At 38.6% G+C, this 25658-nt stretch overlaps 1 protein-coding gene across 1 annotated transcript in view; it reads left to right on the top strand.

Moving 5' to 3' along the window:
• Positions 1–24601, top strand: part of LOC121424123 — a 90469-nt gene extending 65868 nt beyond the window's left edge. Inside the window, 15 exon segments of the mRNA XM_041619722.1 lie at positions 2643–2879; positions 3475–3623; positions 5420–5543; positions 5983–6268; positions 6878–7028; positions 9194–9501; positions 10132–10290; positions 10742–11033; positions 11597–11655; positions 12230–13086; positions 13514–13687; positions 15139–15276; positions 20425–20559; positions 22690–22895; positions 23355–24601. Of these exon segments, the coding sequence (XP_041475656.1) occupies positions 2643–2879; positions 3475–3623; positions 5420–5543; positions 5983–6268; positions 6878–7028; positions 9194–9501; positions 10132–10290; positions 10742–11033; positions 11597–11655; positions 12230–13086; positions 13514–13687; positions 15139–15276; positions 20425–20559; positions 22690–22895; positions 23355–23540 (3461 nt within the window). The 3' untranslated portion in view covers positions 23541–24601.
• Positions 24602–25658: the final 1057 nt, after the last annotated feature.

Genomic DNA, 25658 nt, shown 5'->3' with positions numbered 1-25658 from the left:
GATTACTTAGAAAACTAGAAATCCAGGGAATCAGCGACGGACGAACACCCATGCAATGCAGTCTGTCAATTGCCACGTTGTGTTGGACAAGATCGAACGCTTTGGTGAAGTCCGTGAACACAAGTGTCGTGATGTTACCAAGCTTGTCCGCGTTGCGATGAACATACTCCATGAGGTTAACAAGGTAATGCGCTGTTGACATGTTGCTTCTGCTTCCGAACTGTTGACTGTCAATGTTATGAGCAATATCACCGAAAGCTAACCGATAAACTACCAGCTCGACAAGCTTTGAGAAGTGATCCGTCAGGGAAATCGGGCGAAGCTTTGTCAGTTCGCTTGCAGGCGATTCCTTCGGTATTGGTACAACGATAGACCTTTTCCACTGACGTGGAACTGTCCCTTCTTGAAGCGAAGCATTGACAATGTATGTAATTGGTACACTAAGTTCAACGGCAAACTCTTGGATAAGCTTGGTGGAAATTCCGTCTGGTCCACAACTCTTTCCAGGTTTAACTTTCTTGAGGTCCTTGTAGATATTCCATGGTTGGACCGAAGGAAAGTCTTGTGGGCGGCATGGAAAGCATGTTGGAAGAGAGTCTCTATCAAGCCTTGGGATATCACTGGAAATGTTAACGAAATGATCATTGATCGCGTTAGCAATCCCTTGATGGTCCGAAGGCTCTAACCCAGGAATATCGAGCGTGATACTGGGTGCAGAGGTGGACGTCTGGAGCTTGATGAACTGATACCAAGCTCGAGGATTCTGCTTCTTTAACCGTTGAACTCTGTCTCTGTAATACTTCTTTTTGGCTTCCCGTATCTCTCTTTGCACTTTATTCCTAAGGCGGTGCCAATCAGAAGACCTTTTTGCAAAGGCAGCCTGTCTCTTCTTGATTAGTGCTTTGATTCTCGGGGTAACCCATAACTTATCTCTCGAATGAACTTGGATTGTTTTAGCTGGGAAGAATCTATCAATTGCTGCATTGAGATCTGAGTAGAATTCATTGCACTTAGCATCAACATTTCCAGCATCGCGGACGTTGGACCAATCATGGCTAGATATCCACTGGCCAAATTGTCTCACATCAGAATCCCGCATTGGACGAATGACCTTTCGCTGTGTCTTATTTGGAAGTTTTAGATGGTTAGAATCTGGCGACCAAAGGACTCCATTGTGGTCACTTCGTCCGATAGGAGAGAGCAAAGTTATGGGAGCATAGAAGGAGTCTAGGTTTGTAATAATCTTGTCTAGGATGGCGTCATTACAGGTAGATTTATTGACCACTTGCTTTAAACCATGACCTTGTAGGAGTGGAACAATGTTTAAACGATTGAAATCACCCATGACAACTATTCCAGCATCAGGATGCCGAGACAAAATGGTGTCTACTGCACATAGAAGATATTCGACAAGAGAGTCACTGTTTGGGTTATTAGGAGGGGAGTACACACAGGCAAGAAATATACAGGATACTGATCTTGGTAAACGACATGGACGTATCCGGGCCCATATTACTTCATGCTCAGGTGGAACAGGGAGATAATCGACTGTAGATGAATTCAGACTATCTCTTATATAGAGTGCCACACCCCCTCCTCGACGTTCTGTTCTGTTTTTAGACTGAAGGCTGTAGCCTTCTAAGCCAAGTGATTCAATTGGTGTATTATCATTGAACCAAGTCTCACAAACTGCAATTACATCAACTTCATATTCCTTTATCACCAAATAGAATTCGTCGAATTTGTTATTTAGTGATCGGGTATTAGTCATGTAGACTGAAGGCAGATCAGACGTTGGTTTTTCACGTTCGATTGGAATTATCTGTTTAGGTCTTAATTGATCTCCATTTTTCCTTTTTGCTGGACGATCATTTGTTACTCTAACTTGGATCTTTTTGTGGATATGCTTTCCTCCACGACGACCTCTTTTCCTTTTGAGTATACCACATTCTTTCAAGGTAGTATAAACGTCAGGTAACAATGCAGTTCTCTCACATCTGAGTGCAATCAGTTCACGAATAGAATAATGGTTGTTACGTAACAAGTTTAAGTTCGGGTTCAAGTTCGAGTAAGGCCCTTTCATTGACTGATTTTCACTGACCGAGTTCAATGCAGGATCGGCCGTCATGGTCATTCCGGCCGAACATAGCCCACTGACCAAAACTGATGCACCGTACAAAATCACACTTGCAGCATATACGTAAGAAGATGTCATTCTGAACTTCTCTTTATACGGGCAATCCACTTTACTGTTAATCAAAACTTACTTAGAATACTTCCTTGGGTTCAATGTTCATGTTTCCTTCTGATAATTTGTAAGTTATACCACAGTGAAGAATATAAAAGTGAAATTCTCAGCACAAATTGTAGAGGCAAGATCAAAAAGTTTATTTATTTATTGATTCATTTTTTTTTTTTTTTTTTTTGGGGGGGGGCTCTGGAGATGCCTCCTTGAAGAATTTTACTCTGAACAGACATTTTAGATGTTTGGGTTTGGACTGTAGTGCTTGCCACGTGCTCTCTCTACACCACAAGATAGTTATTACATCGTTACAGGGCTGAGTATTATAAATAATATCATCTGTGAGATATCAGCCTGTTTTATAAACAAATTGGAATGTCTTTATTCGTCTTTTCTTTAGGAACGTATGATGAAGCACTTAGTGACCCTGATGCCCGCCCTGTATTGCCAACCTCTGCCCAAATCCACTACGAGACTGTCATGAAGCTTCAACAACCCCCTCCTGTGGTCGCAACCAGAGAGGCTGAGACACAGGTGAAGGATGTGAGAGAAACAGGTACATCAATGGAAGGCAGAGAAAGCTTGGATATCATACAGGAAAGACTTGCCAGAAGGAGGACTGATCTATCACAAGAAGGTACAACATGTAGGATCTGTGTCTTGAGACTTTTTTTTAATAAAAAAATGCAATTTCTTTTATAAGTTTGCTTCTAAGAAATACAAAGTCACCAATTTCAGTGGTGTGTAGCATTAGTCTACACATTCTTGTTAGTGTGTTGCATGCAGTAATACCTAGCTTTGTATTTTGCATTAAAGATCCATGCAATGATAGGTTTTTGACCAGGTACCATGACAAGATTTTCATAAGCGATATACAAGTACATGTATATGTACTGTAATTTCCAGATTTTGTTATAAAGATTCTTTTGGCACTCACTACAAAGGAAGAATATGACTATTTTAGATGAATTTTATTATTGTCACATATACATATGTATGAAGGACATTTCAGCCTAAGTTTTGGTTCATGGAATCACATGTGCCCCGAGAATTTGTGAAAATAGTGACCCTATTTTGTTTCAAGTAATCTGATGATACATGTAATACTGAGCAAGCCTGATTGATACTGAGTAGTTGAACAAAGATTGTGTAGTGCATCATACAAGGAGGTCAATACTCTTGCTAGTATATAACCTGGTAACAATGTTTAATGTACTATTGCTTTAACATAGCCAAGCCAACTATTGAAGAAGTAGAAGAACAATACACCCAAGCTGCGACAGGTCTTAACAAAGCTGGTAACATCATTGCGCCGGATATCTTCTTTGGACTTAGATTCAGATCAGAAGAAGAGCAGACATCCAATACAGCAAGACCTGATGTAATTAATGTAGTCCAATTAATTTAAAAAAAACATGACTATTATAAACTTACAGTTTAACAGGTGCAGGCAAATATTTGTATGCTCCATAGGTAGCCAGTTCCATAAGGTACGTCGGTTAGACCCTCGTTAAATGGAATTTCTTTTACAATTTGTCTACGTTTTCTAGTTTATTCATAGTTGGTATTATATTATATCATGGTTTGAGTAGCGTTTGGAACGTAAGTAGGAATGGAGGTCGGGCATACAAATTGATGGATTTTTTTGGAAATGTGCAGAAGCAAGCTGTTTCTATGCTTTAGTCAGTGTGTAAGTGAATTTACTGTCTGTACATCCGTAATTTTAATCAAATAGACTTGTTTCAGCTTTTTTTCTAGTCTTAACTATGTGATGCTAATAATAATGATAATAATAGCTAGTTTTTGTCTCACCTGCGAAGCAAAGTGAGACTATAGGCGCCGCTTTTCCGGCGGCGGCGGCGTCAACATCAAATCTTAACCTGAGGTTAAAGTTTTGAAATGACGTCATAACTTAGAAAGTATATGGACCTGGTTAATAAAACTTGGCCATAAGGTTAATCAAGTATTACTGAACATCCTATTAGAGTTTCATGTCACATGACCAAGGTCAAAGGTCATTTAGGGTCAATGAACTTTGGCCAAATTGGGGATATCTGTTGATTTCCCCTCATAACTTTGAAAGTTTATGGATCTGATTCATGAAACTTGGACATAATAGTAATCAAGCATCACTGAAAATTTTGTGCAAGTTTGAGGTCTCATGATTAAGGTCAAAGGTCATTTAGGGTCAATGAACTTTGGCCGAATCGGGGGTATCTGTTGAATTACCATCATAACTTTGAAAGTTTATTGGTCTAGTTCATTAAACTTGGACATTAGAGTAATCAAGTATCACTGAACATCCTTTGCGCGTTTCAGGTCACATGGCCAAGGTCAAAGGTCAATGAACTTTGGCCGAATTGGGTGTATCTGTTGAATTACCATCATAACTTTGAAAGTTTATGGATCTGATTCATGAAACTTGTACATAAGAGTAATCAAGTATCACTGAACATCCTGTTCGAGTTTCAGGTCACATGATCAAGGTCAAAGGTCATGTAAGGTCAATGAACTTTGGCCATGTTGGGGTTTTTTGTTGAATAACCATCATATCTCTGTAAGTTTATTGGTCTAGTTCATAAAAAGTGGACATAAGAGTAACCATGTACCACTGAACATCTTGTGCGAGTTAGAGTAGTATTCAAAGTCAGCACTGCTGCTATATTGAACCGCGTGATGCAGGTGAGACGGCCAGAGGCATTCCACTTGTTTAATAGTGCTTTTCCCTCAACGGCTCAAAGCGCTTTACAGAATATTATTACCCCATTCATTGGATTCATTTCAATCCCGCAGGAAAAGTGCATAATTTCCATTCCCTGGGGAGCCTTCCGTGCATTCGTCGCAGCCTCATAATGGCGCTGGCAAAGTAAATTCAAACATACAATAACTCTTGCATCCTACTGGGTACCCATTTAGCACCTGGGTCGAGAGTGGCAAAGTGTGGATTAATGCCTTGCCAAAGGATGCTAGACCGCAGTGGGATTTGAACACACGACCCTCTGTTTACAAAGCGAGAGTCAGAACCACTACACCACGGCTCTTCTACGGAGTAGATTTTTGGTCAAGAGGTCGAATGTAGTTTAAAAATGTAAATAAAGTCTTTTGTGTTTTGATTCACAATGCTCCAGTATGTTGTTTGATAAAAAAAGAAAACATTATTTTTCATTTTATTTGTAGACCGGTCAACCAGGCTCATCGGTGCGAGATTTCATTCATGTTGCTGATATTAATGCTGATGATGTATTCAGAGATATACCTCAACATCCAGACTCCAAGGATTTCAAAGGGAGGCGGAGAAGAGGTGAGATAAGGGAGTTATAGTTGTTGTAATGGTGGTGATGATGATGGTGGTGGTGATGATGTTGATGATAATGATGATGATGATGATGATGGTGGTGGTGGTGGTGGTGGTGATGATGATGATGATGATGCTGCTGATGCTGATGGTAATGATGATGATGATGATGTTGGTGGTGGTGGGGATGATAGTGGTAATGATGATGATGATGAATATTGATGGTATGAGAAGTTGATGATGTAGAATTTTTAGATGATACTGAGGATGGGAGAGAGATTAACATATAGGATCAGGAATATGATTATAAATCACAATGATATAGATTTGGAGATGATTACGAAACCAATGACCAAAAACATGATGCAGATAATGTTGGCAGCAGTTTCTAACATGCACACTTCCAATGCACTCTTTGCTACAATTGGTTCCACCCATCTCACAGAGGATGAGGACTACCAATACCCTGAGAAAGATGGCTCAACCAGAAGATCACCCGGAGAGAAGGAATCCAAGAGAAGGAGAGAAGATGATGTCATGCAGGAGGAGGAGGATCAGGCGACCATAGCGGAGCTCCATTATAATTCCCTCTTCCACCGGGATGCGGTCCCTGCTGATGGTCTCGCTCTCCTGGAGGATGATGGGGATGAGATGGACGGGGCAGAGAGGAGGAAGAGGATCGGTGATGAAGTGACGAGGAAACTTCTGGAGGCAAAACTAGATAAAGCAGAGTGAGTGGAAATACCAGGATATAAAAATCTGTTTGAAATGAAATTGTTGGAAGTTCCCCCTTGAATAATAGCTACAAGTCATCCACAATCCATTATTTCTTCTGAAAAAATATCTTGGATTAAATAGATTAACATAGAATATTATGAAAATATGAATGATGGGGAAAATGATGTTGAAAATGATATTGCAGCTTATTTTCACACAGGTCTGTTAAAAATTAGCCTATAGGGTCTGTTAAAAGTGTGAAACAGTTTATTATCATTTAAAAATGGGAGGATATTACAATTTAAAGGAGGGGTTAGGTCGATTTGAGTGCCTGCATAAAATTTGTGCAATTTCAGGACGGAGGGCTGAAGGGGGGGGGGTCAATAGCCGAGATAAAAAAAGGGTTCGGTTTCGATGCAACTATTTCTTGTGACTAGTGCATATGAATGCGGAATATTATTATTATTATGAAGAATGACATTTTGACATGGAATTTTTAGTTATGGACAACTTGAATTCTCACATATTTGTTTCTCGTAATACTGTAGGTCCCTTTACAAAATTACCTTCATTTGCTTTTAATACTGATTTTGATGACCCGTTTCCCTCTCCCTTTACTCTAGGAGAGGAATGAAGCTTGCTTCAGAAATCAGCTCCTCTCGCAACCAATCTAAGAATCGTATCCAGAATCAATTAGCCAACATGAACGAGCGATTGGGAGCTATTGATGAGGTTTCTCAATCCATGCAGAGAGATTTCAACAATACCAAACTGGTGAGGTTTTTCTTCTGTTTTCACATCAAAGATATACGGCAGAGTTGCCAATTCATGTTTAATTGTTGCTGTCTGCTATTTGACAAATATGGTTACATCACAGTACATTTTTGTTTGATCATGAATTTTAACAGAAAAAATTGGGGAATGAATGATTTTCAAAGCTAGGCAAAAAATAGCTGCTTGAAAGGTAAAGTCGACACCTAACATTTGATTATTATGAATAAGTAGAGAAGAATCAAACAAGAAAAACACTGATTATTTTAACGAAATTGGATGTAGAATAAGAAAGTCATAACTTTTTCAAATTTCGCTTATCAGTATTTGAGGAAATAGTGATATGCATATGATTGGTGGTAGCAAAAAATAAAATAGAAATAAGAATAACTAACTAAATGAATGGATGAATGAATGAAAACAAGACAAGACAAAACCCCAACAGATGTCTTTGAATTGAGATATCACATATCTATGACACAAAATGGCTATTTCATGCTTCTGCAACTCTCCAAAATAGGTGTAAGAAGTTAAACCTAGTCATGTATGCTTCCGTGACCTTCTGTGTACTGCATTTGATATGACTCTTGGTCATAATAGTTTGTAATCATTAATCAGAGTGCTTGGAAACGGTAAATGTTTATATTTATTTACCAGTTTATAGACCCCTCGTTATTCTACTGTATACATAAGCCAATATAAAGAGACTAATGTGGATGTACTTGTATGCTTGTAAATCAGCTGCAAAGTAAATATACAATGTCATTTGCAAGGTCATCTAGGTGCTAAAAAAGTGAGTACTTGAAATGTTTACATGTACAATGTAAAGATTAATGTACATTAAAGAAGTTTTATTTTTACCATCGTAATTGTCATAAAAATGAAAGCTTTCAGGGTGCGGCATCTCTTGCTTGTTCAAAGTGTTTTTGAAGTATGTATGTACCAGGCCTTTTTAGTTGCTATGCAATATGCACATCAATAACACTGTCTATTGATGCAGGTGAAACATTACAGGGAATGCTCTCCAGAGAATATCTTGTTTTGTATTTCATCCTAATTTCTAATAATGAATTACTAGAATTAGTAATAGTCGTATAATATCTGCATGTAGTTTTGAAATGCTATTGATGATTCTAATTTCCTTGAGGATTTGCATGATTAAGTAGAAATACCGTGCACCAAGGATATGAGTTTTATTGAAGACTTTGACATCAGATATGAGATGTGGCATCAGATACGACACATAGCTATTTTGGAGGAATTTCTCATTGAGTTTATGCCTCATTATGCATGTGTTCTGTGCTGGACATACTGAACGTGACTGTGTGCCTTGATATCAGGATTCAAAGGCACTAAGCATCTTTTACAGCAACCTTCCCGGATCCCCCATTTGTTTGTGTATGATGACCAGGAGAATTGGTGATATAAAAAGACGCTTGCGGGATTCCTCTGTGAAAGACAGGGCTCTACTAATGGGGAGTTGCAAGAAAATATTTGCAATCAATTCAGTTCACTTCTGTTCCTAATTTACAATTGATGCATATTTGTAACTATGTCAAAATTGATTTTGACTTCTTGTTACTAGAAGCAGGCCAGCAATCAAGTGCAAGTTTGCAATCAATCGCCAGACTTATGACTGATTTAGGGACCTAAAATTGATTCGCAATTTGGTGAATTCACAATACGTTGCACCACCTTTCGGTTGCAGCGGACAGATGGAAATTCGCAATGCCTCATAGGAAAAAAAGTTTATATCTGTTGCACATGCATTCATGCAATTATTTGGCGCTGGCTGACACGGCTCAACTGGATATGCTGTTTGCTATGGTCCAAGGGGTGGGAGAGAAAATTTGCCTAATATTTCATGGAAATTAAGACTGTTTTTGGTGGAGTCTTACCGTGTGGTTTTCATTCTTGAAGCATCACAGTCACATTCCAATACATTAACACTCTTCCCTGCACCTGCATGCGATGTTGATCCTGAAGTTAGAAGTTTGGCCTGTTTGCTGCAAGATAGATGGCACATCATATTGTGATTCCACCAAATTTATTGTAAGTTTCCTGTAACATCCCATAAGATGCCTGGCGTGAAAGCAATTACACAATTGTCTTTTTTCATTATTTTGTTCATATTTTTCATATCTATTGTTCCGTTACTTTTCTCTTAGCTGCTTCATACTGTGGAGAACCTATCAGAAGCCATGGCTCAACAACCGGGTGACACAAGACCAAGACCCGACTACTCCCTGAAAGACTACAGAGAACCCAAGACTGTTGCGGAAAGCCCAAAGGCACCTCTACTGTCAACGGATGATCGACCCGTTGATGTGGATGCTGAGAAGGAAGAGGAGAGAAAGAAGGATGAAGAGGCAAAGGAAGAGGAGGAGGATGTCAAGTTTGAAATGGAGAAGCCGGTGGAACCAGAGGAAGATGGAGAGGTGGATGAGGAGGAAGATGATCATGGTAACAATGAAAGGTAATGATGCCGATGATAATGATGATGACGATGGTGATGGTGATGATGATGAAGATAATGATGATATTGATGATGATGATGATGATGATGACGATTATTGTGAAGATGGTGATAATGATGATATTGATGATGATGATGGTGAGCATGGTGATGATGGTGATGATGATGATGATGATATTGATGATGGTGATGGTGAGCATGATGATGATGGTGATTGTGATGATGATGATGGTGATGATGATAGTGTTAATGGTAATGATGATGGTGATGAGGAGGATGAGAATGATGATGATGGGATAATGATGATGATATTAATTAGGATCAAGGTGATCATAATTATAGTAAAAAAAATACCACTTTTCTACTACTACTGCTTCTTCTACTAGGGTAGTTGGGAATTTCAAACCGACTTTGGGATTGACACAATTTCTGCGACCAGTTTGGGGGAATGAATGTGCAGTGATACGGAATAGGTCCATTCACGAAGCTAATCCCCTTATTTTTTAATATTGCAACCAAACTCGGGCTGGCCCGGGCCAGTGATTTACAGATATAACATTGGTTGTAGTGTGTTATGAATTTATTGTGCATGTATATCATCTGCTTTGAATGGTGTGTGTCTTTTTTCAGGACGTTGGTGACGGAAGGGAACCTGACCCTCGGAATCTCAGGCATCAGTGGGGTCAGTGACATCATCGCTGAGGTCATCGCTGGGGACGACGTGGACGCTGATGAGTTTGGACTCACCGAGCAGCAGAAGAGAGCAGCCAAGAAGCGTGTTCAGACTCGGTAAGCTATAAAGGGATTGAAGCAAAGTCAGAGTGGAGCCTTTTTCAACAGGAATCATGCAAGCGTCTTTTCATTGTTAATCCACATTCATCATATACAAACTATTTTGAATATAGGGGGAAAGATGCCACGTGACTTCATAGCGGGCTTCATCCTAAAAGAACCTGGGCAGACTTGTGTCGTGATCAAGTGTTTTTTGTGTGTAGACTACATGTTATTTGTCTTCTTGAAAATGAGTAAGGCTCACATGGCACCATTTCACTTCCTATGCAATAAGAAAATAAGGGACTAAAATATTAAAAGATGATATCAGAATGGAGTGATCACTCCTGTAATTTTCCCTTCCTCTGGGTTCAATTAAAAAAAAAATGAATTAAATGACAAGACAATATTGACTAACAGCATTTTTGAAAATATTTCACCATCCATGCTTTTCACTGATTTTTTCCAGGCATGACAGCTTCACTGAAGAAGACTTAGTTGACATCCCCCTCACCAGCCTGACGGACAGACAGCTCCGACAGATCTTCTCCCCTCGGTCGGCCACTTCCCCCGAGGAGAGGACCAAGCCCTGGCCCTTCGCTGCCAAGCCTGAAGGGCGCTCTGCTGAGGAGAGACAGAAGATCAAAGAATGGATGGAGAGAAGGAGAGTTCAGCAGATTGAGGATTATAAGAAGAAGAGAGGAGAGAAGATAGAGAGGGAGCATAGGCCGTTCAGACCCAAAGGGGACTCCTTAAAGCAGGTGAGCGTGGTTAATCCAGGATTGACTAATAGGACGTGGGCAGGAGAAAGTTGCATGGGGGCTCTGGGTGACTTTTGCCTCCGAAATGCTACAAAAGAGCCAGAGAAAACAACTAAAAAGAGCCCTGGAAAATCCCATTTGCTGCAATTTTGAAGCTTATCCAGTGTTTCAGATATAGGCATAAAGTTTTGAAAGGTACCCCTCAAAAAAAAAATTCCGAGGGTGGGGGTGTCAAAGGGTCCATTTTAATTCGAAAATTCTGTGTGCAGAGAAGGTCCTCAAATGTTTTGGGAAGAACTATTGAGAGCATAAATGTTTCCCTATAAACATTTAGTTAGAGTGAAATTGCATTATGTTGTACAGTGAGTGTAGCAGGTTTATTAAAGAATTTGTGCACTTACAAATTTTCCTTCATCCAAATCTACTTCTTTTTTCCTGTATTTGTGTTTCTGTTGTTAAATGAATATTTTTTTTTCATTGGGATTTGATTTCTCTTGTTGGATCATAAAATTACATTTGCCAATGAGAAATAATATCTTGTTAACATGTATTTTCCTATTTAGATTCCAACATCAACTATAGAAATCAAAAGGGCTGAGGTAGAGAAGAAGACAAAGAGGCAGTAAGTTTTATATTTTCAAATCAAGCTTCATTTCTTATTGTTATAGTCTTTAATTGCTAAATTTACATTTTATTAGAGCGAGAAAAATATGTGAGACCACATTTCACACAGGAATATATGTGGATCTCATACACAACCCAAGTCAGACCAAATTGTAGTGTGTTACATTCTATATACTTGTGTACATGTATGCCTTTAACTTTTCTGCTTAAAGGGATGCTCCGGGCTGAAAATATTTATTTTTAGATAAATAGAGTAAAATTCACAGAGCAAAATGCTGAAAATTTCATCAAAATCTGATAACAAATAGTGAATTTAAAAGTTTTCTTTTAAATTTGTTCTTAATTTGTTCAAATCATATCATTTTCAGCCAGGAGTACGCCTTTAAGAAATTCTTTGAATTTGGCTCTGTGATTGTTTATGATATTGCAGTGTGTACTTCAATAGCAAGTAGTAATTTTTTATGCTCATTTTGATTGAATTTAAAAATCTTATGAATCAGGAGCAAAATGTACTTTTTGATTTTTTGTGAAAGAGGATGACTGTTCATTTCTTTTTATTTCTCTTTGGACAGAATCAAGTCTCATGATCACCATGAGGACAGAATAGCTCAGGCTAAGGACCTGATGGCAGAGATCTTTGAGGACACACCAAATCTTCCCCCTAGACCCTTGATAGAACCGCCGCGTAAAGACCGCTCTGACAAGCTGAGAAAGCAGGCAACAGCAGTGCGAGGTACAGCTACTCCAACAGCCAGACAGCCATCATCCAGAGCAGCCGCAGCGCCACAATCGTCTACGAGAACTGCCGCAACACCACAACCCAGGACTGGTGCTGACTCCAGGATGTCAGGAACCCGAGTGCTTGGCGATAAAAGCAACGTGGTGAGGAACGATGGACGAGGTCACCAAGGTGGAAGACCACTGCCCAAAGGAACCTATATGTTTGACAGTGAGGCCTATCAAGGTCCTACTAAGGAAAGACGTGATGATTATGACCACCACCGAGAGAGAGATCAGACCGAGAATAGGCAACAGGAGCATCCTACGTTCAGGGGAAGCACTGACAGGAGACCTCCTCGAAGATCTCTTCAGGCTAGCATGGAGCGCTCTGTCCAGTTTGCGGATCCCAGGCGATCAAGCGATGAAGACCTGCAGCTGGTTCTAGCAGAAATGTCCGACTTGGTGACACCACGTAGTGAGGACAGCGACCATGCAAGCAGCCATCATGAACTTGAGTCTGCAGCTGGGACGTACCATAAGCCCAAGTCGTTCACTGAGGTTGTCCGGGTTCAGAGACCGGAGGTGACAAGGAAGAGGGAAGGAACTCCTAGGAAACCAAAGACGTATACTGATATGCTGCAGGAGATGAAGGCTGAAGTTAGTTCCAGCAGAGCTCCATCGTCTGTCAAGTCAAAACAGCGGCTCTATGGTATGTAATTAGTACTCCCTGTTTAAAAAAAAAGGTTTGTGTCTATAAACACTTTCTCTTCCTCTCTCTTTGTTAATATCCAAACTTTTGTTTTCCAGTCAAAAGATTAAAATGTAAATTTTACATTGACTAGTTGTTTTGTTGCCTACAATATTTATTTCAGTTACAAAGCAGTGTATCACTGGTATGAGTGGGGAATTTTAGGGGACTTTTCCCCCCACCAAAAAGAAAGTGGTATTTTGAGTTAAATCAATGTATTCTATTTTTCATTATGCTGATTTATCAAATTTCCTGAAATTTCATGCCTATTTTCACTCGGGATTAAAAAAAAAATATTGAATCATGGAAGGTTTTTTTTTTGGTTCATTCATTTTGGTTACTTGCAAATTCGTAATTAAAAGCACCATATATTTTATTGTTGATTCAGGTACGAAAAGATTGCCAGGATGGAATAAGAACAGAAAGCAGTACACAAAGACACCCAAGACATACACAGAGAGGCTGGCAGAGATGAGAGGCGCCCAAGGCACAGGGGGTCAGGCAACCAGATTGGTCCAGATGCCCAAACCCAAACCACGCCAACGGGAAAGACAAGGCACAGGTATATTAAAACATCCATGAAATAATTCTTAAGAACCAACAATAATCTTTAGTGTTAGAATGTGAGAGGATTTAATTTACTTCTTTTATTTCGTAACCTTCGCCATCAGGAGGTAATTGAGGCGACCTTCCATAAGTCAAGTAAATTCCTCTGTTGGTGCTTTTTTTCCAGACCAGGATATGCAAACATGTTATTTTATTTACATCTTACCAAGTTTAACAGATTGAACAGATTCTATGGTGTATCGCAGTATTATTGCAAAGTGTGTCATTCATTATTAGGAAGCAACCTTTGTCATTTTAGTGCAGTGTATAATAATAATAATAATTATAGGCATACATGTATATAGCGCCATCTATCTAGAAATATTCTATTCCGAGGCGCGTTGTTATTACCCCGGCTGTAGCTCGAGCTGCTTTTCAGTGCTCATGCATTCAAGGAATTAATCCTGCCGGGTACCCATTCACCTCACCTGGGTTGAGTGCAGCACAATGTGGATAAATTTGTGCATCAACATGAATAATGTTATTTGGTTCTCAGGGGTCCTATTTTGTGAATATGTTTTCAGTTTCAAAAGCTACAAGCAACTGTTTATAATCTACTAAATTGTTGCTTTTCGATTGGCTGAGGGTAGAATTTGATAGTATTCTAGCATTTTGAACAAGTCAATGAAAAAGGGGCCATGCTGATATTGTATTAATGATTGAGCATTGACATTAACATATTCATGCCAATTAGTAGGATTGTATGGGGAAAGTGACACTAAAAAGGATTTGTTCTCCTAAATATAGGATATTTGAAACTAGAATGATATAGGTGGAAGAGCCGTGGTGTAGTGGTTCTGACTCTCGCCTTGTAAACAGAGGGTTGTGTGTTCGAATCCCACCGCTGTCTATATAGCGTCCTTTGGCAAGGCGTTAATCCACACTTTGCCACTCGACCCAGGTGCTAAATGGGTACCTGGTGGGATGCGAAAGATATTGTATGTATGTTTGATTTTGCCAGCGCCATAATGTGGCTGCGATGAATGCAAGGAATGTTCCTCAGCGAGTGGAAATTGTGCACTTTTCGTGCGGGATTGAAATGAATCCAATGACCGGGGTAATAATATGCTGTAACACGCTTTGAGCCATTCTGGGAAAAGCGCTTTATAAAAATTGGCTATTATTATTATTGTTATTATTATAGGTGATGATCATAAAATGTTTTTTTTAAAAATAGGATGTTAGGCTTGAAAATAGAATAGGATTTTTTCGCGTATGAATGTTGGTAGCTTTCATGTGATGATATTTGGTATGTTTAAAAATGTTTTTAAAATCATGATGTTAGGCTTGAAAATAGGATCTATAAAAATAAAGAAGAGGATTTTTTCACAATGAATGTTGGCAGCTCTTCCATGAAACATGGAATGTCATTTTAGTCTTTCTGTTTTCTGCTCATCTTTTTTTCAGCTACCATGACGATTGGGCCTAGTAGACGTCAGCAGGTCGAGAGACGAGGAATCACTCCTGAACCAGGACCAAGATCTTCTACCCCGTACACTGCCATGCTGGCTCAACTCAGCAACTCTGGAACTCTCAGGGGCAGAGGTATGTGATACTCTGAAGCCCTTCTAGATTGCATATCAGCGGTTCATAATTTAGATATATATTTTCTATTGTCCTTATCGTATGGTTTAAATAATTAAATGAACTTGTGAAAAGGAAGGTGTGTATTATCCACCCATATGTATATGTTTTAATTACTGAGGAATCCCTATATGTATTATAGTTCTGAAACCACTGTTTGTACTTTGAATTGATCATAGAATTTCTTTAGTGTTATTGTATTTACTTATGATCAGAGTTGCTAATTTTCCGGATTTTTCCGGAATTCCGGATTTTTTCCTTTGCTGAAAAATATTCCGGGAAAAAAAATCGATTGTCAAAGTGAAATCCGTAAAAATTTCCCCTCCAAATCTTGTCACGGAGTTTGCTACGGAGAGCGCAATTTCAATTTTGGATGGCCAATTTGCGCAGACGGAAAATTATTAGCGTTGTGCGCAGCATGAAGTTTAGCTGGTACGGTACTGTACTTGCACGGTACGCGCGAGCAATACATTGTAGCAGTTGCAAACGCCGCTCTATACCCCGCAGGGATACGGGTGTCAGCGCTATCCCAGTCGGCGCGGCCGATCGCCCGGTAGAACCGCTCGAAGCACGGCCCGGTGTGGCTGCAATTGCCTGCTGCTGCGTGAGTGATTGGTTGTCTGCCGCGGGATTTCAGCTGAAAACCTATTTGCTACCATGAAATATGTGTTCTCTGGTGTGTATTCATCAATTCATATGTGTGAACTATCCATCATTTTGATAGAAATTGTGATTTATGGATTTTCAATAGTATAGGATTGTCTTGTTGATGAGTACAGTGAGTGAAAAAGGGCACCCCAGCTGCTACATACACCCGTCCCGAGTCGCACCCATTGGCCGCAGCATATTATATTATTAACCCGCAGCAGGTTAACCCGTACCGTAATGAGTACGGGTTACATGATTTTTTTTTGTTTTGAGCACCTTTCTTGCCTATGATATGAAGTTTATTATGTCATTAATTATTTGTTATGTACTACTGTAGATTAATGATTTCAGCCCTCTAAAGAATAAGAAAACGTTCCAGCTTCAGGGGGCTTCGCCCTTGACCCCGCCAGGGGCCCTGGGCGGGCCCCTGGGGCCGTATTCCATAAACGAGATAAGATTTTTGCTTAAGTCTTAGCAATTTGTCTTAGCATTTTGCTTGTCTGAGAAATCTTCCCTAGCGATATTCCATAAACTTAAGACATTTGTCTCAAGTCAGGCGATATGGCTAAGCCAAAGTCTCAAATTCTATGACCTTCAGTGACCTTCTTAATGATAAATTGCTGCAGAGGTCACTGCAACAAACTTGCAAAAATGTGACTAAAGTTGTTTTTTCTTAAAAATTTGGATTTTATTGAAACTAATTACAACTATTGTAGTAAGAGAAGAGCATTCATCACACATATATGGTAAGAATTTTTAATTCAACATATCTATATTTTTGTTAATTACCAAAACATTTCAATCCCAAACCGAGTGACTTGCACAGTTTTTTTGTGTATCAGTCCCATATATTACTTTTCATGTATTGTTTGTCAAAATATAAATTGAATATATTCCTCTCGACATCTTTACTCTAACTTCAGTTTAAGTAGACCTAGGCCCCCTAAGAGAAAACTTTGTAACTTTTGAGACTAGTCTTGGGTCTAACATTAGGCCTAGATCTAGCCTAGGCCCAATTAGATCTATAATATCCGTCTGTTTGGAGGAGAATTAAACATTGTTTTTTACTTTTTTTACGTTTTTATGAAGGCTGCAAAACGTAACTTTGTTAGTAGTAGTGGCATGCCATAGACATAGTGGAGCAACCGAGACTGAAGCTATATAATAATACATCATATAGACCTAGGTATATTAGTATTGGTCTAGGCCTAGAACAACATTCAGGACTTAGCCTGGCTTAGCCTTACTTAGGACAGGGATAGATTTACATGTAGGACTAGAATAGATCTGACTTAGAGTTAGGCCTAGCCTAGACCAAAAGCTTCTGTCTCCGACTGTATTTTGATTTTTCTGCTAAACTACGAGTACGACACTCGACAGTCTAACAACATTACGTTGGCCTAGACCCTAATCTCACCAATGTGATATGACAGTAAATGTCAGAAACTTTTAAATAAATTCCCAGAAACGACAGTTATTCCTGTCTACAGACATACAGTGCTACTGCTAGGCCTATCGCTATGCATTGCTTGCCAACTACGCCTAAACTAGTTAGATCTAGGCCTAGTCCTGACCTAGACATCTATGTAGATTCCAAGTAGATCTAGGACTAGGCCTAGGTCTACTTCTGTTTTAGGTCCATTTATTTGTTTAGAGGGGATATTAATCTATACATTTTGGGGAGTTTGTTTAGATCTAGGTTTCTAGAAAACAGGCCTAAAGTAAAGCCTAGTACTAGTAGTAGACCAACAGCTCAGTCTAGACTGGGGCCTAGATTTATATAAAAATTTACTTCAGGTCTAGGCGGCCTAGCCTATTATGGCTATACTTTCTTCAAATTCATTCTAGATTCTATTTCTAGCCTAGCCGGTAGCCCTAACGTTAGGACTGGCTGATCTCAGACTAGTCTACTGTTTGATCTAGAATCTCTAACGTAGGCCTAGATCTAGACGAAAAATAAGACTAAAAGCTATACCCTATCTAGATCTAGTAGAAGTAGAACTATATCAATCTAGGTGTTCATAGTTATAGGTCGAGATCTAGAGTAGAGACTTGTAGACTCTATCAAAATATAGATTCTAGTTTTTAAAAATAGTAAATGTAGGCTAGTCTAGATCTATTCAAAAAGGAAGTAGGCTAGGGATCTAGCATTAAGTTGAATCCAGCCAAATGTGATTTTTTTTCTTTTTGGCTCCAAAGTACCGGTACATCTTAGTAAAATCCACATCGACTCAATCTCATTTTCTGGCCTCACTGTAAATCTGTCAAGTTCTTGTCGCAATCTCGGTATAGGCCTAGTTTTTTATTTTCACATGTCTAATCACATTTCTTTTATTTGTAGATCAGTTCGCTACCAATTGCGAAATATTGGTTTTATTAGGAAATACTTGTCTCGACCGGCCACAGAAAAATGGGTTCATGCAACAAATTTTCCAATATAGACTATGTTTTGCAGATCTATACCTCAAAATCAATGTGTGAGCCAACTTTATAAGAATTGGTTGAAAACTAAAAAGGGTTTCAAACCACAAGATTTTCACCTAATTTCATTATATAATATGTTGTTACCTTGCCTTGGCAACACGATTTCTGATACAGACAAAAAATATTCTTGCACATTTTTAACTCAAGACTGATGTGTGTGCCAAATTTCATGAGCATTGGTTGAAAAAGATGAAGGAGTTCGAACTACAAGATTTTCGTTAAATAATATGTTACCATGGCAACACGATTTTTGATACAGGCAAAAATATGTCTTAGACATCTTCAACTCAAGACTAATGTGTATGCCAAGTATTTAGGAGAATAGACCAGTTGAAAACTGATAAAGTAATTCAATCACAAGATTTTCTTTTATATTTGGTATTTTTTGTTACCATGGCAACACAATTTTTTATATAGGCATAAAATATGTTTTGCACATTTTCACATCAAGACTAATGTTTGTGCCACATTTCAGGAAAATTGGTTAAAAACTGAGGAAGTTGTAAGATTTATACATAATTTTTGCCATTATATACCGTTACCATGGCAACACATTTTCTGACACATGCATTAATGTGTCTTGCACATCTTTCCTCAAATCCAATGTGTGAGCTAACTTTCATGAGAATTGGTAGAAAATTAAAGAAGTATTTTAAACGGCAAAATTTTGGCCATAATATATTGTTACCATGGCAACACAATTTCTGAAAAAGAAAAACATCTTCCACCTCCTTACCTTAAGACCAATGTGTGTTCAAAATTTCATGAAAATCAGTTTAAAAAATGAAGTAGGAGCTAGAAATGCAATATAGGTATAAATTGTAAAATTTTGTTGGCTGAATTACCTTGAAGGTAATACAATTAAGACAACTCACAGCTGTCTTAAAGTTAGGGCTAAATTCTTAGCCATGTTGTATTTATGAAATACAGAATCTGCAGTTTTAAGAAAAGTTACTTAGCCATTCATCCTATATCTGTCTTAGTTGCGCAAAACCTCTTAGCCAAATTCTAAGACAAAATTCTTAGCCAATTCTATATGGAATACGCGTTTTGGCTAAGAGTTTTATCTTAGACAGAAAAATAAGACAAAATGCTTAGATTTTTGACTTAAGCATGCTTATCTCGTTTATGGAATACGGGCCCTGGACCCCGGCCTGGGTTTTCAGGATTTTTTTGAGCTATCAGTTAGCATCTCTGTATGATAAATACTGCCCTCTTTTAATTGTTAATATTTCTGTAATATGATTCATTTTCATATTGAACTGAACAATCTACTCTGGATAAAGATTTATAAGAAATGAATAAATAAAACACTTGTATTTAATGATTTTCTTGGTATCACGTCGCAATTTGCTCCACTTTTTTTTAACTGCTACACAAAATGTCTTTTTTTGTACAGAACATAGTTGAAAGATTTTTTTTTTATGATCAGAAATGCTAATCAAATTTAGAATTCAATTCATTTTATTGTCATGTATAAAAACACAAAAATTGTCCTCGGACTCTTAACAAAAAGTCCATTAAAACAACAAAATAATCATTCACAAACTATAGATACATCAAAATAATACATACATGTAGTATAAATATATAAATGAAATGAATATACATAAATATATATACCCTGTCTGCATGCTTGAGCACCCACAACACAACACCAACCACTGACCCACAGTGTGAGACAAAGTGTCACCACAGTGGAACAATGCAGTTTTAGATGGGTACTCATGCAAGACAGGTACCAGGAGCTATTAAGTGGATACATGAATACATAAAGTGAATAAATCAAATTGACTCCACCTCCAAAGAGTAATAATTAAGACCTCAGAGTACAGAAAACACCCTAGAGCCGCCAGCCAGTAAGAGAAGCCACACCCACCAGGACCACCATGCCAAACTAAATTACTCTGGAGATAAAATACATCCATTTTGAAATTTAGAATACCTTTTTTATTCTTGTCCATTTTTTTTTTACAGAGCCTGTAGTGAGTCCTCGTATGAATCCTGGTATGAAGGCTAAACCCAGAGCACATGAACCAGTGCCTTATGTAGATAGACTCAAACAGAATGCAGCAGAAGCAGCACCGACGACCAAACACAAGGCTGTCTACGGTGAGTTTACTCATGTGGCTAAACTTTGCTTTCGAAGATTGGTGAAGATAATTATGTGCCTATTCATTTATTTATGACCATCAAAGATAATGTTATTTTACAAAGAATGATCGAAGTGAAAAGATGTTGAAGAATAGGATTTCTGTTATTATAACCATGTGTATTCACGGTACATATTGTTGTTGGATATACTTCTGTCTGGAAAAGAGTCTGAGAAAATCTGAAATAAATCTGTATAAAACATGCCCAATGCTGAAGCGCGCATTTGTCACAGTGCGCCAAATTGACGCCTGTTACCATGGTTAGATACTCTACATATTCATTAGTCCACTGTTTTTGTCTCACCTGCGAAGCAAAGTGAGACTATAGGCGCCGCTTTTCTGGCGGCGGCGGCGTCAACATCAAATCTTAACCTGAGGTTAAGTTTTTGAAATGACATAACTTAAAAGTATATGGACCTAGTTCATGAAACTTGGCCATAAGGTTAATCAAGTATTACTGAACATCCTATTAGGGTTTCATGTCACATGACCAAGGTCAAAGGTCATTTAGGGTCAATGAACTTAGACCATGTTGGAGGAATCAACATCGAAATCTTAACCTGAGGTTAAGTTTTTGAAATGTCATCATAACTTAGAAAATATATGGACCTAGTTCATGAAACTTGGACATAAGGTTAATCAAGTATCACTGAACATCCTGCATGAGTTTCACGTCACATGACCAAGGTCAAAGGTCATTTAGGGTCAATGAACTTTGGCCGAATTGGGGATATCTGTTGAATTCCCATCATAACTTTGAAAGTTTATGGATCTGATTCATGAAACTTGGACATAATAGTAATCAAGCATCACTGAACATTTTGTGCAAGTTTCAGGTCTCATGATTAAGGTCAAAGGTCATTTAGGGTCAATGAACTTAGACCATGTTGGAGGAATCAACATCGAAATCTTAACCTGTGGTTAAGTTTTTGAAATGTCATCATAACTTAGAAAATATATGGACCTAGTTCATGAAACTTGGACATAAGGTTAATCAAGTATCACTGAACATCCTGCATGAGTTTCACGTCACATGACCAAGGTCAAAGGTCATTTAGGGTCAATGAACTTTGGCCGAATTGGGGGTATCTGTTGAATTACCATCATAACTTTGAAAGTTTATTGGTCTAGTTCATTAAACTTGGACATTAGAGTAATCAAGTATCACTGAACATCCTGTGCACGTTTCAGGTCACATGACCAAGGTCAAAGGTCAATGAACTTTGGCCGAATTGGGTGTACATGTATCTGTTGAATTACCATCATAACTTTGAAAGTTTATGGATCTGATTCATGAAACTTGTACATAAGAGTAATCAAGTATCACTGAACATCCTGTTCGAGTTTCAGGTCACATGATCAAGGTCAAAGGTCATGTAAGGTCAATGAACTTTGGCCATGTTGGGGTTTTTTGTTGAATAACCATCATATCTCTGTAAGTTTATTGGTCTAGTTCATAAAAAGTGGACATAAGAGTAACCATGTATCACTGAACATCTTGTGCGAGTTAGAGTAGTATTCAAAGTCAGCACTGCTGCTATATTGAACCGCGTGATGCAGGTGAGACGGCCAGAGGCATTCCACTTGTTATTCATGAGTCCACTCTTCAAACAGCGGACTCATGAATAAAATAGCTTATCTAACCATGGTAACAGGCGTCAATTTGGCGCACTGTGACAAATGCGCGCATCAGCATTGGACATGTTTTATACACGTGCCCGATAAGCGCTAAATCAAGCGTAATTTATACAGGAAATCTGCATAAACCATGGACTCAACCGTGGGTTTTCAAAACCAGCTTTGTTAATTCAGGCCTATAAGTTTTTATATTTTTTTCTTCATACTTGTATTCAACGAAAAGCTTTGTGTGTGTACACTGTTCAATGTGATACACACATCAATATTCTGGATGCGTGTATGACTGTACAAATAGACACACTTCTGTGTATTTTGTGAATAAAATGTGACTTGGCAATCCGCTGTATGTTACTCTAGTCAAACCAAACAGGCACAGAGTCAATGTTGATCAAAACCGAGAAAACCATCAATTTTTTTTCTTTTACCCCTGAATATTTTCTTTCTGTTACAGGTACAAGACCGGTACCAACCGGAACATACTACACCCGAAAGGCAGCACCTTTCCGAAGCCCCTCCCCGAGACACCAGCCATATGAGATGGGTACGAGACAGGCAGGAAGGGGGGAGGAAGAGATGTCTGATGTGAGCGCGCTCAGTCCATGGAGTGTTTCGGATGACGTGAGGAGATTGTTGGAGGAAGATGATGACCTTGATGAGGTGATTATTCTTTTTATTTTTTCTTATTGACAAAAATAATTTCTGGAATTTTTATGTATATGTGAATGGGTTGATGTGTCTTGTAAATCATTAGCATTTTCATTTCAATTTAAATAATGATAATATGCAATATTTACATAACGTCTAAACAATGTCTCTAAGCACTGCATACTATTACTACAGCTTTAACGATTTAAAACATTTAATATGTATGTCCATCCCCCCTATGTGGGAACTTATTGAAGTTATTTGTCTCTTCTCCAGTTATTACATGGAAATTTGTTTGCTTTGCAGTTTATGAAGTAAGAATGAAAAAAAGGGGGACGTACTTAGTAGACACACATTGCCCGAAGACGCCATGGTAGTGGTGGTTTGGTAGCACTTAATATAGAAATTCTAAACCAATGTCCTGATAATTCATTTTTAACAGATTGAATGTGATTTATTAAATTTTGTCAGGGTCTACCAACGATTACCGAGCCCCAGTACGAGATGAGTGACCTAGGTGAACAGGACTATGATGGAGATTACGCTGCCTCCGTTGATGTCCGTGAACTGGAGGAGATCGCATCGATTGGAAGCGGTAGCATCATGAGCAATATTGACTGGGATGCTATTGATGAGATGATACAAACGGTCAAGTGAACAAGATGAGTGATGTCGGTGACAAGGGCTATTCTCTGCTGCTGTGGATGTCCGTGAACTAGAAGAGATCGCATCAGTTGGCAGTAGCATCATGAGCAATATTGACTGGGATGCCATTGATGAGATGGTACAAACGGTCAAATGAACAGTGGTAATTCAGTGCTTCTGTGTACACTGTAAACTGCACAAATGCAAGCGGACACTCAAGTTCCATACTGCCTTTTTTCCCTTTGTTTTACTCATAGATAATGAAGAGACAAGACATAATTCACAGTGTTTATGTGAGCCCTGTTGCAACTGAGAATGTTCCAGCAATGCATTTTGTCACACCAACTCATATGTCCCAAATTTTCTCAAACATAGCATCACAGCTCCCAGCGTATGTATTATTAATGTTGCAGTAAATTTATCAATTATATTTTGTCGCATTAGCCCATGTATAATAAACTAAATATCACAGTTGCAGTGATATTTCTTCCAAAACTGTGAGGTCACATATGAGTTTAAGATATACCTTTTCGATCAAAATTTGTTCAGATTTGGTGGTGGAACAACTTGAAGTTGATGGTGAACCAAGCACGTGCATGATCAATTGATGCCGCTTCTGAGGTATGGATTCACGACCAATTGCCTCAGTCTTCTTTCAATTTTTTTTTATCTGTGTATCTACATCTCATACTCCATCAAACATGAGCTTGTAAGGTTGAGCTCTGTATTTTCTTTAACAGTATTCAAAAGAATCCAATGTGAAGTAAGGTCTTCTCGATCGATCTGAATGCAAGTTTGTTTGGCCTCCTTGGAAAGCAATAGACTTCAGAGTGCTACTCAGTGGACGAACCTGACCTCATCGTCTGTCTGAATAAGACTCTGCTACTTTTTCGTAGCTCTTAGCAGTTTCAGTTCTACTTCTGCCCGACAACCTAATAGTATTTGCTAGCTTAGGTATCACAAAGGTATCAGTGAACTGATCAGTACTAGTCGTGCCTGCAAAGACCTCTCATTTATCTCCAGCCATGCTGTTTTTCTATGCATTCTCCAGCCTCACCTTTGAGGCCGGTACTTCCCTGCGACAGGATCGATGCCCTCCAGTGAAAACACTGTGTATTCACTGGACTGGAGGTGATGTAATCCTATCTTTCAGGTCCCTAAATGCTTGTTCTTGCTTTTAACCCCAATGCCACCGAGGAAGGTCTGGCCGACCTGCACCCTTCCTTCTGAAAGTAAGGCCACCATGGTAACTCTCAAGGACACCTCTCTCAGCCACTTTGAATAGCCATCTTATAGGCTAAATCAATGAATGCAAGTGAAAAATGTTGCTTGCTTTGACTGATTGGTGCATCACCTGATCCATCACTTACCATTCATTTTACCAATTTTATCAAAAACTTGAAAAAATGGAATCCATACCAGTTAATGTGTTGAAATATACATACATTAACTAAACCTGTATCTTCTTTCTTTATTTTTTATTGATGATAAAACATATCAATATATGAATAAAAAAAACCAGCATTACCAATATGATACATTTCCCTTATATTTTTACAGGTACATGTACTCTTCATTCAAGTAAACTTGTATATTCTTGGTCATGCTTCCTGCACTCAACAGGGGTGTGAGTGTTCAGATTTTTATCTGATTTCAGATTTTTTGTTTTGATTTTTAGCTGAATTTCAGCTTATGTTTGGCTTTCCTCTGTACAAAAAGTATGGGAGCTCTTTCTATTTCAAACTTTTTCAATACTTCAGCTTTTTTCAGATCTTTTTATTTGTGACCACTCACACCCCTGCTGCATGTGTGATCTACCAGATCTACTTATGATGACATCAACCCGTCTGCCATCATCTGGCACGCTCTGTAATTCATAACTCTGTAACTCTCTATAAATGCTGGAACCTGATGATCCCTCCACGGGATGAGTGAACATGGTGTGCTGAGTCTCGGTGAGCTGTGCCACCATATCTTCCAAAGCTTTGAAATGTTTGTCAAATTCAGCATGATCAATTTTCAATTTTATTCAATTTTCAATTCAGATCAATTTATTCTTGATTATAATAAAAAACATCATCAAACTGTACATTCGTATAAAGAAATATCATTACAAGAAAAGGAGGGCAA

The sequence above is a fragment of the Lytechinus variegatus genome, chromosome 11 (assembly GCF_018143015.1).
Source record: "Lytechinus variegatus isolate NC3 chromosome 11, Lvar_3.0, whole genome shotgun sequence".
NCBI lineage: Eukaryota > Metazoa > Echinodermata > Echinoidea > Temnopleuroida > Toxopneustidae > Lytechinus > Lytechinus variegatus.
Note: the sequence above shows the minus strand (reverse complement) of the source record. Positions and strands in the feature narration are given on the sequence as shown.